The sequence below is a fragment of the Arachis ipaensis genome, chromosome B4, assembly GCF_059453495.1.
Source record: "Arachis ipaensis isolate K30076 ecotype BB chromosome B4, ASM5945349v1, whole genome shotgun sequence".
In the NCBI taxonomy this organism is placed as follows: domain Eukaryota; kingdom Viridiplantae; phylum Streptophyta; class Magnoliopsida; order Fabales; family Fabaceae; genus Arachis; species Arachis ipaensis.
In genome coordinates this window covers 142,307,016-142,322,550 of record NC_142439.1, presented here as the reverse complement: position 1 = coordinate 142,322,550, position 15,535 = coordinate 142,307,016, and the positions used below count along the sequence as shown (strand labels likewise).

Here is a 15,535-nt window from a genome sequence, read left to right as displayed (position 1 = left end):
ACATTTTCTCTTCAAAAACCTTAAAGTACCCTAACAAATGTTTGTTATCCAAAATACTTAAATATCAATATGATTTTAATTTGATTTACTATATTTAGTTTATATTTTATATGATTTTGGTTTTAGACAGCGGTTTAATTTATCAAAAATAATTTATTTGGTTCAGACCCAATTGATTATATTGAACCTAAACTTTTTTCGGTAGTAAACAAATTTAGTAGTAACATGCTACTTATTTTATTGAATTGAATTGTTTTTAAAAAATCGATATAGTTTTTTTTTTTTCGGCTGGGGGGTTTACATAGCAGTATTACTTTGTTTTTGTTTAATGTGAATATTTGGGCCTAAATTAATAAAATAAAGCCCACGGCCCAAAACCGTATAATAAAAGGTTATCTAGGGTTTTGGCAGCCATCATCTTCATTCTTCATCGTTCAGAGAGGGAGTGTGTGTGTGAAAAACAGAGTCATCGGTGACAATGGTTCAGAGGCTCACTTATCGTAAGCGCCATAGCTATGCCACCAAATCCAACCAGCACCGTGTTGTCAAAACCCCCGGTACTTTCTTTCTTCCCCTCTTTCAAAACGCCACCCCAAAAAAGTTGTTTTTTTTTTTTTTTCAAAATTTTCTGATCTGTGTTTTTCTGTTTTGTTTTGAATGATGTTTGTTTAGGTGGGAAGCTGGTGTACCAGACCACGAAGAAGCGAGCAAGTGGACCAAAATGCCCTGTCACCGGAAAGAGGATCCAAGGGGTATGTATGTTTGTTAATCGTTTGGTTCTGAATCTTAATATGCTTGAAAATGATGTAGACAGCGAGATCCGATGATGTTTGTTGATGAATTTTGATGATTTTTTATAGTGATTTGTATGTTATTATGGGGTGGATTGTTTTGTTGGAAGCTTAAATTATGTATGCCTTGTGTTTGTTGAAAGTCCCCAATGGATGAAGCTAGCTAATAGGAACTAATATGTTAAGGAGCATTTCATGAACGCTTCATTAACCATTTCAGATTATTATTATTTGTTTGATACATCTGAGTTCCCTATCCGAAGCTTTCATCAAATTGATTCATTAAAATAAAAACAAAAATCCATTGAATTCATTTTTGATGCACCCATTTTTTCTAGAGATGAGTGCTTTACTTCTTGCTTGTTATCTTGTTAACTTAAGTTTCCCTCAAATATTGTCATCTCTTTCATTTTCTCTTGTCTTAAGGCATAACCCTAACTTGGTAGTCGTGGGATGTGCCAACTTGTTTGTGTGTCTTTAATGGCCCTGTTTGTCTTTCTCTCCCTTTCTGGTTGAAGTAGTAGACTTGCATTCTGTGTAGCACTGCACCTGCTCCTGTTATTATTTTCTAACGCAGACTTAATATGTAGATTCCACATCTGAGACCTGCTGAATACAAGAGATCTAGGTTGCCTAGAAACCGCCGCACAGTGAACCGTGCCTATGGAGGTGTCTTGTCTGGAGGAGCAGTTAGAGAAAGGTTTGTCCTGGAAAAAGATTCAATAGATTTTACTTCTTTGCATTGTTTTGTTTTATTAATTAGAGTAAATAACATTCATGGCAATTTAATCTTGGTGTAGGATTATCCGTGCTTTCCTTGTTGAGGAACAAAAAATTGTGAAGAAGGTGTTGAAGATCCAAAAGGCAAAAGAAAAGCAAGCATCAAGGAGTTAAGCTGAGTGGACCATGGATAAAATATTAAACCTCTTGAATTTCTGTTAAAATTTTGACTTTGGATTGTGTTACTGTTAACTATGAATGTGGAACTTTATTTGAAGTTTATTTTATGGATTCTTGTGCGTTTTGTTAGTTAATTTTTCAGTTTCATACATTATCAGCCTAATGCTTTTCAAGTGCATATCTTTTTAAGGATCCCTACATATAGAACAATTACGTATTTGTTATTTTCTTTGAGATTGAGGTATTAATTATTATCCTAATCATCCATTAGCCTGTAGTCAAAACGATCTGAATTGAAAAGGTACACGATAACATTAACAATTGATGTTTATTTAAAGGAGAATATATGCGAGAGTACCAACAAATGATATCATTATACGTTGGTGTAACTTAGAATAAATTGATATTATTATTATCTTGGGTTTTTCTTTTAGTAATTCATTGGTGTCATTTGTTCTAACTACATGTTTATTGTCTTTAAGTACCAATCTAATAGTGGCATAGTTGATTCTCTTTTCTTAAACTTTTAAGGACCTTGAAGGTTTTTTGTTATATATATAGTATTTAGGAATTAGAGTGATGTTTAGAAAAGTTTGTAGAATGGCATATTATTACTATATTTGAAAGAGACCTCCGTGAATTAGACATTATAAATGTATTATTCTGCTCTAGTTTGATAATAAAAAGATCAATATTAAAACTGTAACAAAAATGATTAAGAAAACAGTGAATCACTAATTATCAATGTTTTAAACAAGGGGGAAAATGTTGAAATCCCAATCAGTAAAAGGGCTTTCAAGTTTCAAGGATACCTGGGTAGAAGTTAACAACTAAACATAAGGTTTAAATTTTAATCATCCATTATAGCAACAATGTTAGTGAAAACAATCATGTACTACGCAAGTAGAAGAACTTTTATCTCAGATTGACCTCGAGTTGATATGTATGCTCCAACAAATAATTGTGAAAGTCTGACTGTAATAGCACATAACTAGGACTTAGCGTGTAAGATTTTCATGTCAACTTCATTATATATGTGTGCAAGAATACTGTCTGGGGTATTTAATCACATCTAAACTTTATGTGGACCAACTTGAGAATTGTCGTTAAAAAGAGTCTTAAGTTTCTAACTATTACTCTTTATGAAAAGTTAAACGTTCTCATGTCAAGAATGGGATTCGAACCCATGCCCTTTCGGACCAGTACCTGAAACTGGCGCCTTAGACCAACTCGGCCATCTTGACCTTTGTTCTTACGTATTCACAAAAATTTACTTACTTGAAAAATAATAAACATGCTCATAATTCGAAATAACTCATGACACCTTTATTTTATTAGTTTAGATTTCTTCTGCAGCTGTGCATGTAGTAGAATGTTTCGCACACACCAATGAAATGCAATTTGCACATTAATATACATTGTGCATACGATATTTTAACCGTAAAAATATAATAATGCGTAATTGCTACTTGCTGGACAATATTGAACACAGTGATTTATTTTCAGTGTCTGAGAATATTTTTAATGTAATTGGCTCATTATGCTAAATTTGAAGGCTATTCAGGTAATGTTATGTTATCAAATAAAATTCCGTTTACCTAAAAACAGTTAATTCTAGATAAGATCGTATTATATATTTATAGTGTGTCATTATTACCCTTAATAGCGAATATAGATTACCTTCTTTTTTATTATTATTATTATTATTATTATTATTATTATTATTATTATTAGGATAATTTACCTTAATAAAATAATTAAAGACAAAAATTACACAAATATCTTTAATAGAGTTTGATTACACGTCTATCTTAATTAAATTTGTGTAAATCGAATCAAACATGTTTGATTTATGACAAAAATTCGCAGCCATGTAAATCGAATTAATAGTAGCATAACAGAGAGAAATAAAGGTAAATCAAATTACCCAAACTCAATTTACAGAAAATAATTTTTATTGTAAATCGAATGCATCTAATTCAATTTAACTTTTGGATTGCTTATTTAAGGTTTGAATTGCCTTCATATGATTTACATTCACTCATTCCCTCTTGCACCCACACGAGAGGATTCAGATGGTAGAAAACGACAAACTTCAAAAATAGGGTCATGGAGGACAATTCGGATCGTATCTACTGACTAGATGGAGTTGTCTATGTTGCTAGCAACATTAATGAAGAGGTAAGTCCACACAATTTTTTTCTTCATATTAGATTAATAATGTTAGCAATTCTTTGTAACTTAGAGTCTTAGATATTATTAGATTATAAATGTTAGTTAGAGCAGTGATTTAGAATTGTTGATTAGAATTTTTTTAATTAGAAATGTCAATGACAGTAGTGATTTAAAATTGTTGATCATAGCTAAATTTAAATGGGTAATAATTATAGTTAAATGTAGAATTATTGGAATTTGATTTTTATCTATAAGGCTAGAGTAGCATATATAGTAGAGAAATCAATTAGATTTTACATATATGATATGATTGGGCTTTAACTTTTTAGGATAAGATTGTCATCATTTTTTATAAGGAGTAGTTAATAAATTACATGATTATGAATTAGGCTATTATATAATTTTCAATGGGTTACGAATAATATTAAATTTTTTTAATCGAGTTATTTGTTGATGGTATAAAGTTTATTATGAATTCTTAATAGATATTTTTTTACTATTTTGTAACTGACCTGATGTATTAGCAGCATGGATGCAGTATGGTATAATTCTGGATGACTGGATCATACTATACCTAGAGAGTGGCGGATTATACCACCTTGCTAGGTTCAATGACTACTGGGTTAAGTTGGATGAACTGCTCATTAGCGCTTTTGTTGACAGATGGCATCCTGAGACGCATACATTTCATATATCATTCGAGGAGTGCACCATCACATTACAGGATGTGGCGTACCAGCTAAGCCTTCTAATCAATGGTGACTACATAAGTAAGTCCTAGACAAACTTCGAGAGGTTTATTGAGAACAATATATCTGATTGGACTTGGTTCGAGGAGGTACTCAATGTACTACCTCTTGTGAACTGTATTGACAAGTTCATTGTGAAGTGCATGTGATTTCAGAAGACAATCAGTGGGGGTGGCAAAGGAGATGGTGGTAGGGATAGAGTGGGAATGGTGGTGGGGGTAAGGTGGAGATGGTGGTAGAGGTGGCGGGGGATTCGGTGGTGTCGTTAAGGGCTTTAGTGGTGGTGGTGGTGGAGATAGTGGTGGTGATGCTAAACATGGTGGTGGTGGTGGGAGATCGGGTGTAGATGTCTACTTTATTGCAGGATATAGTAGTTATATATATGGCGGAAGAGGAAAACAATCAGATGTATATTAGCCAGAGTCAGTTGCGCTCGAATTTCGTTAATCTTGCAACTATAAAGGAGTAGTTTGAAGGTTCACAGTTAGGGATGACAATAGGTATTCATGGGGACAGGGACCCTCTCCTCGTTCTCTTTCCCCATTTAGGAAATTGCCCTCATTCTCGCCCCATCTTCGTCACGGATCTCCATTTATTTCTCCCCGCGGGGTTGCAGATACTCGTGGGTATCTGTGGATATTGACCTTTAAAAAATTTTAACCATGATAAAATTGAGTTAAATCTCAATTTGTCCCCTGAAATTTGGTTTGAGGTTCAGAATGACCCCCTACAATTTCATTAGCCTCAATTAGAACTCCCAAATTTGCACTTGTGGCTCCGGCTTGCCCCTGCGATCATCTCCGTCATCGAAAAGCTGATCTGACACAGTGTCATGACACGGTGGACTATACTAAAACGACGGCGTATGGCTTCGCGCCCAAACCCTATTGAAACTACATCGTTTCACTTGTTTTGGTGGTTAAAACTCCCCCTCTTCTCAATACGACGATCATAAGTTGCAAATCTTCTTCTTCTTCTTCCTCATTTTTCCTAATGCATTGCTGTAAAATCTAAAGGAGTTCCTTCTTGCCATTCTGAAAATCTATGCAAACTTCGGGGTTTTGGGCAAGAGTGAAGAAACCACAAGCACAAGTTCATACAGAGGTTAGTTACAAAACCCATTGCTACCAATGCGCTATCGTCTACTTCTTTAACTTTGGTTGCTGATTTTTCCTGTATTTTGTTAATAAACTGTTGTGGTTAATGTGCACATGCAATGTAGGACTTAGGGTTTGATGCTGTTTTTTTTAGTTTGCTACAAAGTTAGTTTTGTTGATGAGTGACATATTGGTTGTTTGTTGGTCTAGGATTAATGTTGTAATAGAAAGATTTGACAGTGGTGCTTTTGGGATGGTTTCCTATGAATGTCGTATGCATAAAAATTAGTCTGAATTAATTGAAATTTCTTTGTAGATGGATGATCATATAACCATAGTATTTCACCATGGAGGTAGGTTTGTTACCAAGGAGGATGGTAATGTAGCATATGTTAGAGACAACACTGATGAGTTGGTTGGATTAGATGAAGACATAATGGGTGTGTTTTCAATTAGGGACTACTACAAAGTGTAGGATATGATAACATTGTGGAATGTTGGTAGCTGGCTCCTGGAAGACCTCTGAAGACTAGGTTAAGATCTCTTTCACATGATTCTGAGTTGTTGGAGATGTGTTTTCATGCGAAGAATAACCAAGGAATTGTACATGTTTACTTTGAACATGGAGTATCCCAACCAGAATTTGATGATGAAGAGGAGTGTCCAAACTTGTGTGAGATTTTTCCCAACCCCATTTCCATTCCCACCCTAAACCCAAATACAAGCACCCCCCACACCACCACCAAACAATCCACTATTAATTCAACACCTACAATCCCCATTTCTAATGCAGCCACAAAATTAAATGTTGAGACTACTTCAATTTTTGAAACCCCCACCCAATGCATCAGCCAATGCCCTAAAAAAGTCAACAACCACCAATGAAGCTAAACCAACTACATCGAAGCCCAACTCATCTAAGCTCACCACTGCCAATAATGATACTGTAGCTTCAGAGGTTGAAATTACACAACCCAGTTATTCACAACCATTGATTAATGAAGTGGTATGACTTCCCAACTCACTTCAAAGCAATAAACAATGATTATTTCTTACACATTTCTGTAGCAGAACTGACTCATTATCTTGCAGGTTGCTCCACTTGTTCTAATTCAACCTACAAGGCCAAACAAGTTGCCCCCAAAGAAAAGATCTCAACACTCAACTGCTGCAAATATGGATCCAATACAGGGAACAAATTCTAGGACAGCAGCAAGATTGGCAGGGGTCATGAGGTTTGTCCCTACGCCAGGCTTCATACCTCCAAGGAAGAAGTGATGAGAAGCTTTCTGTTTTGTTGTATTTAATTATGTTAAACTTGGGTTCATCTTGATGATTGTATATTGGGATTAGTTTATGTACAAGTCAGAAACAGTAAAACTGATATAGAATGTTTAAGTTTGGATTTCAATAGGTGGTTCTATTTTGAATGATTTTAATATTTTGTATAATGATGATACTACATAGACATCAATGCTAGTGATTGTTATAACTGTTAGTGCTAGTATCACCTTATTATCAAATTGGAAATGAAACTTGCCTATTAGTTACTATAACCGTTTATCTTAAATTAGGTGTTGTTTTTAATTGCAACTTGATGTGTGCACGTTGAAGACTGTGATAATATTCAATATCACCATGTTAGCCAAGTTGAAATTGAAACTTGCATATTAGTTATTATAATAATTTATGTTCAATTAGATGTTGTTTTTTACTGCAACTTCATACCACTACATTACAAAAATTGATAATATTCAACATTATCATATTAGCCAACTTGAAAATAACACTGGCAAAAAGTGATGTTTAACATATCCATTGCATTCAAGTCAATTTTAATTGTACAATCAGGAACAATTTCACATGGTTTATTTTCCTACAACTTAAGCCATAACCAATACACAAAACCACAATAAAAAACACAAGCAAACTTAAAACACAATTCTATATTTTTAAAACTCTAACATCAGCTTCCAAATCCCTAATTGTCCAGCTTAAATTCATTTTCCAATGGTCAACATCTCTTGCGGAATCAACTCTCCTAACAATGGCTTCATCCTCTCATCTGCCCATACGAAAAGCCCGCACCATCTCTTTCTTGCGGTTTGCAATGATACCAGAAAAAAATTAACATAAAATACAGTTAATAAGGAGGTTCTAATAAGCTCCCAGGATTCAACAACTCACATTGTAGTTTGGGCAACTAAAAAAAGGTCGCTCAGGATTGGTGTCTGTACCAGACCAACGAAGAACATGGTGCATCCCGCATCCACACCATTGAGGAAGCTTCCCTGCTCTGATGCGATTGGTGGTCCTCGCCCACGTTCCATGTGAACGTGACCTATTTGAGCTCGCTGAACCTTGACTGCTGCTCCCAATCATGCCTACAAAGACGATGATGAATTATCAATTTAGGGGTTTTGAGCCATTGTCTAGGGATTTATTTCAATCGTAAGGGCCAGATTGAGACATAAAATTCTATCTCCAGGTCATGTAACTGTTAGCAATCCCACTCAGCACTTAACAGGTCACGTGTAGTCCACTGTGTCATGACATTGTGCTAGATCAGCTTTCTGGTGACGGTGATGAATGCAGAGGCAAGCCGGAGCCACAATTACAAATTTGGGGGGTTCTAATTGAGGCTAATGAAATTGTGGGGGTCATTTTGAGTCTTGAGCCAAATTTCAGGGGTCAAATTGAGATTTAACTCGATAAAATTTCATACAATTCAGCTAAAATGTATCAAATCAAACCTAATTCAACCACATTCAACATTACTAAACCCAGTTCAACATTTTCAACTAAATTTCCAACATATAAACTAAAATAAAACAAAATAGTAGAAAAGTTTCCAACATAACAACATAATAAATATTGGTCGACCATTATAGCTCGGTGATCGTACTCCCTTCTTGTAATGATACAAATATGAATAATTAGTTGATGCAAATTTAGATATTATGCACATCATTAATTTATTTCTAAATAAAACTGAAAAAAAAAGAATTAAACATATACTTACATCATATTTATAAAGGGTATTTAAATAATTTCACTCTAGTGGGAATTTTGCGGGTTCCCATGGGAGGGTACTTCAATCCCGGTCCCGTCCCCATTTATTCGTGGGGACGGTTTCCATCCCCGTGAAGATTTAATGGATCTCTATTTTTCTCCCCGTTCTCATGGATACCCGCAGTTTCGAGTGTTTTTTGCCATCCCTATTTAGAGTTCCTTGATGAGTTATGAATGATGCTACGAGAGGATAATGGGGAGCGTCCTAGACCACATGCTACCGAGGTTCAACCACATCTTATAGTGGACTTGAATGAGCCTCCAACAGGTCCGTACGATGATCTTTTTGCATTGGGTGCGTACGATGATCTTTTTGCATGAGGCGGGTACTTCAATCCCGGCCCCGTCCCCATTTATTCGTGAGGACGGTTTCCATCCCCGTGAAGATTTAATGGATCTCTATTTTTCTCTCCGTCCTCATGGATACCCGCAGTTTCGAGTGTTTTTTGCCATCCCTATTTAGAGTTTCTTGATGAGTTATGAATGATGCTATGAGAGGATAATGGGGAGCGTCCTAGACCACATGCTACCGAGGTTCAACCACATCTTATAGTGGACTTGAATGAGCCTCCAACAGGTCCGTACGATGATCTTTTTGCATTGGGTGAGATGCTGCCCTCAATATTTGGTTTTAGAACTCCCATCATATTTTAGTTCTGTTTGATCCCCAAAGCACATAGCTTCAGAGACAGAGATAGATGATGATAGAGATGAGGATGAGGTACCTCTGGTCCAGAGAACCGAGAGGATCAAGTGCGTAGGCGTTGCTTCACAAGGTCCTACCTCTTTTAATTATGTATTTTATGCTATGTCTTTTATGACTTTTAGTATATTCTAGTATATTATTTAGTATGTTCTAGTATGTCTTTTAGTATGTTTTAGGCTGTGTTTGAAAGGAAGATTGAGACTAAGAGACTGAAACTGAATTAAGTTTTTATATTGTGTTTAGTGTAAAATGTACTAAATTGAGTTATGTCTCAGTATTATGTTTAATTTAAAATAAATATGGAGATTGAGAGGTAGATTTGGAATTTAAAAAGTTAAATGAAAATATTTTTGATAAAAAATATTAAAATTTTAGTATCCGTCTCAAAATTTCAGTCCTCTATGTCTTCACTTTCTGGAGGTACTGAATGGACTAAAATTTTAATTTCAATCTCTAATCACCAAACATAATAATGAGTCTCAATCCCCCAAATTCAGTCTCAGTCTCCCTAACCAAACGCTATCGTATGTATTACACCATTTTAGTTTATTGTTCATCAACTTCTTAGCTAATGTCGACATCTATGAACATTGTTAGAATATAATTAGGATCAATTAGTATTATTTAGTATATCTGAATATTTATTATAAGAGATTACGTTTTTATTATTACGATTCTCTTAGTACCTATAAATACCCTTTTATATTGTATCATTCCAGACAACTTGAATAGACAACTTGATTACACTTAATAATATACAAATCCTTCCTCCAGTTTAGCCTCTTGTTTCTAACATTGTATCAGAGCCATGGTATCCTCCTTGAAGAGGATAGGTTGTTTTCCTTGAGGTGAAATCACCGTAATTTTTGTATTTTTTCTATGCCATTCTTCTTTTCCTTTTGTCACTCCTTTGATGCTTTTTCACCTCACCGACTAGCCTATTTTCTCTGTCTTGTATTTTTTCGAATCGAATGATTAAACACCATTGTCATCCGCTGCTTACCTATTCTCATGAAGAAATCATATAGTTTTCGCTCTCTTTCGGCAGTTCCGTCTGCGTTTTCTCGTGGCAGTTCTGTTTGCGTTTCGTCTGCGTTTCCTTGTGGTAGTTCCGTCTGTGTTTCTTTCTGGCAGTTCCGTCTGCACTTCCTTCAGACTAGCGGCAGTTCTGTCTGCACTTCCTTCAGATAAGCGGCAGTTCTGTCTGCGCTTCCTTCAGACTAGCGGCAGTTCTGTCTGCGCTTCGTTCCTTCAGACTAGCAGCAATTCCATCTGCGCTTCCTTCAGACAAGCGGCAGTTCCATCTGCGCTTCCTTCCGGCAGTTTCGTTTGCACCCATTTTATCAATTTATGCAGTTTTTTTCTCTTTATTTCGTTGTTTTAAATAAGTTTAAAAAAGTTGTCACTTGAGTTTGAGGGGGATGTTATAATATAATTAAGATCAATTAGGATCAATTAGTATTATTTAGTATATCTGAATATTTATTATAAGAGATTACGTTTTTATTATTACGATTCTCTTAGTACCTATAAATACCCTTTTATATTGTATCATTCCAGACAACTTGAATAGACAACTTGATTACACTCAATAATATACAAATCCTTCCTTCAGTTTAGTCTCTTGTTTCTAACAACATGACTTCGTTGCGTTCTTAATTTATTATTGACAATTATTATGATACTTATTCTAGTTATATGTTGAATTCATCAATTCGAAATACATTTTTATCATTAAAGTAGTAGTTATACACGAGATACATGATTGTTATCATCAACATTAAAGGAAAATACATCATATTCTTGTAATAAAACTAAAAGAAAATACACTGAAAGAAAATTATATGAAATAAAAGAAAAACTAAACACTTGATGACATAATACAAAAAACAAAGTGGTAATGAAAACAGAATAAAGTTATGCATTGCTGCCAGACGTAGAACTCAAAGTAAGTACTCGTTGTGTGTAATTTTTTTGAGTGTGTCCAGATTAATTACAAAGTCTATATCGCTTTGGTCTGTTAAAAATCACCTCATTCATAGTAGTTCGATCCTTGGTGGAAGCAGAGATGACTATGGGACCATCATATGGGAGCCAAAGATCATATGGAATCGGATGATTGAATCCCATTTTATAGACTTTGAACATGATGCTAAGTCGATACACCTCATGGACATAGGTCTCCCAATTCAGACGAGAATATACACAATAAGCCTAGACAGAAGCAAACATCTTAGGTGTATCTATTGGACCTGCCACTTGCTAAATTGAATTACCATATTTCATAATATGTTAATGAGTAAATCGAATTGACCGGATTCAATTCATCAGGTACTTTATTCCTTTGTAAATCGAATTGGTCTGCTTAATTTATCATAGAAAGAAGTTTAGATTTTTAAAAATGACACTCTTTCTTCTACGCTACTAAATCGAATTAGTTTAATTTGATTTATATGGATGCGAATTTTCGCACATAAATCAAATCTGCTTGATCTAATTATGTGTATATGCGTAAATCAAATTTGTCTAATTTAATTTACATAAATTTAATTAGAACAAACATACAACTAAACTCTATTTAGAATATTTGTATAATTTTGGTCTGCAATCATTTTTATTAAGGTAAATTACTCTTATTATTATTAGGGTTAAGTACGATTTTAGTTTCTAAGGTATAGGCCGAAAATTTTTTTCGTCCCTAACCTCTTTTTTTTCATACAAAATCGTCCCTAAGGTTTAACTTCGTTTTAAAATTGTCTTTCGGACTAAAATACCTTTCTCCTTCTTCACCAAAATACCCAGTTTCTATTCTTCTTTTTCTTCTTATCGAGCAGCATCTCTTCTTCCTTTTCTTTTTCTTCATCACAGCACCAGCAACAATAACAATAAAATCAAAAGCAAAACCAATGTAATAAACATAAAAATAGAATCAGAAATACAAAGCTCAGAGAATTGATTTTGTTTCTCAAATATACAAAGCTCAGAAAAATGTGGTATTGTGCATTGCAGCTTGTTTTCTCTACTGATAAAGCACTAGAAGATCAAAGAAATCAGAACACAAATAATTAGAAGAACAAAACACAAAGAGATCAAAGAAATAGAAGAACAGTGAAATAAAAAATGCAACAACAATGAGATCAAAGAAACAGAATCAAAAGTACAAAAACAATGAAATCAGAATCAGAATCAGAAGCACAAGAACAACAAAATCAGAATCAGAAACAAAAAAAATTAGAAGCAGAAGCAGAACGAATCAGAAACAGAATAGGAACCCTAGGGAGGACTAGTGATGTGGAGCAGCGGCGAGGACGTGAAGCGGCGACGAGGACCAGAAACACCGGCGGCAGTGGTAGAGCGCGACGGCAACGAGGCATCCTCTTCCTCTCCTTGGCCGTGCGTTTTCTCTCTCCTTTCACGAGCTCTTCGACAGTGGCAAGGCTCGCGTCTCCTCTCTCCCTTGCGAGCTCTCTCCCCTGATTCTGATTCCCAATGACGACGGTGGCTCCAAGCCTCGCTGGCGCCATCTCCCCTTCCCCCTCTTCCTTTCTTTCCTTCTTCTTCTCTTTCCCTCCTCCTTCTTCTTTCCTCCCCCTTGCGATTCCCTTTTTCCTCCCCGTTCTCTTTCTTTTCTTTTTTTATTTATAATTTTTTTTGTTAGGAACAATTTGGTAACAAAAATTAAAATTTTAGTGAAAAAGATAATATTAAAATTAAATTAAATCTTAGAAATAATTTTGTAAGTAAAAAAAAGTTAAAAATAAAAAAAAATTTCGACTTATGCCTTAAGAAATAAAATCGTACTTAACCTTTATTATTAGTTAGAATTTGATGTATTAGTATACTACTACGGCTAATTTTTTTTTGTTATGGAAGGAGAAGTGGTGATACACCTTAACATTGTAATTTTTGGTATTTTTTAAAACTGTGGAAGTACACAAATCGGAGGGTCCGATTTCTGTACCTAAAATTTTTTAATTTTTTTAAACACAAATCGGACGGTCCGATTTGTGTACCTCTCACAAATCGGACGGTCCGATTTCTATACTTCTACAAATCGGACGGTCCGATTTATGTACCTCTAGAAATCGGACGGTCCGATTTCTGTATTTCTAATAAATCAGACGGTCCGATTTCTGTTTTTCTAGTTAAACAATTCCACATTTGAGTATAACACCCCACCAATCTATATTTTGAAAAAATACCACTACCACTCCAATATTAAAAGAGTAATTACCCAAATCAGTCCCTGAGAATTTTAGAATCGGACATTTTAGTCCCCAAGAAAAACTAATACACAGATTAATCCCCAAGGTTTTACTCCGGCAGACAAATCAGTCCCCAGTTCATTTTTTGGCAGAATAATTACCCAAATCAGTCCCCAAAGATTTTAAAAACGGACATTTTAGTCCCAAAAAAAAATTAATGTACAAATCAATCCCCAACATTTTCTTTGTTAGACATAATAGTCCCCCATCAAAAATAAAATAAAATAAAATAATTATTATTAATTTCACAATAATATTGTACCATATTTTTTGTATTTTTTGGACAAAAATAATGATAAAATTTATTCATTAATAATAATAATAATAATAATAATAATAATAATAATAATTAGAAATTATTTTATAAAAAATTCAAGGTTAAAATCATTTGATATTTTTGTATTTAATATAATCAAAAGATGTCCTATGTAAAAAAAAATATATGTTTGTATTAAAAATTATGTACTAAAAGAAAATATTTTAATTTAGATTTATATTAAATACATATTTTTGTTAAAACAAATATATTTTTTAAAATAGTACATCTCTTGATTATATTAAATATAAAAATATCAAATGATTTTAATCTTGAATTTCTTGTAAAATAATCTCTAATAGTTTTATTGATTATTATTATTATTATTATTATTATTATTATTATTATTATTATTATTATTATTATTATTATTGAGTGACTATATATATATATATATATATATATATATTTATAAATACAAATATAAGAATCTAATGAATAAATTTATCATTATTTTTATCTAAAAAATACAAAAAATCATGGTATAATATTATTATGTAAATAATAATAATAATAATAATAAATAAATAAATAAATAAATAAATAAATAAATAAATAAATAAAATTATCAGAGATTATTTTACAAGAAATTTAAGGTTAAAAGCACTTGATATTTTTGTATTTAATATAATCAAAAGATGTACTATTTTAAAAAATATGTTTGTATTAAAAAAATATGTATTTAATATAAATTTAAATTAAAATATTTTCTTTTAATACATATTTTTTAATACAAACATATATATTTTTTTTACATAGGACATCTTTTGATTATATTAAATACAAAAATATCAAATGAATTTAACTTTAATTTTTTTGTAAAATAATCTCAAATAATTTTATTATTATTATTATTATTATTATTATTATTATTATTATTATTATTATTATTATTATTGAGTGACTATATATATATAAGAATTTAATGAATAAATTTATCATTATTTTTGTCCAAAAAATATAAAAAAATAGTACAATATTATTGTGCAATTAATAATAATAATAATAATTTTATTTTATTTTATTTTTAGACGGGGGACTATTATGTCTAACAGAGAGAAACGTTGGGGATTGATTTGTACATTAGTTTTTCTTGGGGACTAAAATGTCCATTTTTAAAATCTTTGGGGACTGATCTAGGTAATTATTCTGCCGAAAAATGAACTGGGAACTGATTTGTCTGCCGGAGTAAAACCTTGAGGATTAATTTTTGTTGAGGACTAAAATATCCAATTCTAAAATCCTCACTGATTTGGGTAATTACTCATATTAAAAATACAAAATTCTACTACTACAGCTATTTTAAAGCATGGTAATAACGTTTAGAAATTGCTGAATAAAATGTCAAAAATAAGCTTACACAAAACACAAATCAAGTTATCTGCCAACATCTTTTGCAGCTAAAGGGAGGGTAATATCGACCTTTCATATGATAATGTGGTTTCCAGTTTCGCAGAGCGTATT

The 15,535-nt window shown here is 33.0% G+C and overlaps 1 protein-coding gene and 1 non-coding gene across 2 annotated transcripts; one reads left to right on the top strand and one right to left on the bottom strand.

The window, feature by feature from the left end:
* The first annotated feature begins 413 nt into the window (after positions 1 to 413).
* Positions 414 to 1,891, top strand: LOC107635324 (large ribosomal subunit protein eL34). Its single transcript, XM_016338780.3, has 4 exons — positions 414 to 557; positions 673 to 752; positions 1,382 to 1,491; positions 1,592 to 1,891. The coding sequence occupies exons 1-4, from the start codon at positions 479 to 481 to the stop codon at positions 1,683 to 1,685; spliced, it is 363 nt and encodes a 120-aa protein (XP_016194266.1). The 5' UTR covers positions 414 to 478; the 3' UTR covers positions 1,686 to 1,891.
* Positions 1,892 to 2,854: 963 nt separating this feature from the next.
* TRNAL-CAG (transfer RNA leucine (anticodon CAG)) lies at positions 2,855 to 2,935 on the bottom strand. Its single transcript has one exon. It is a non-coding gene; the product is annotated as a tRNA-Leu (tRNA).
* Positions 2,936 to 15,535: the final 12,600 nt, after the last annotated feature.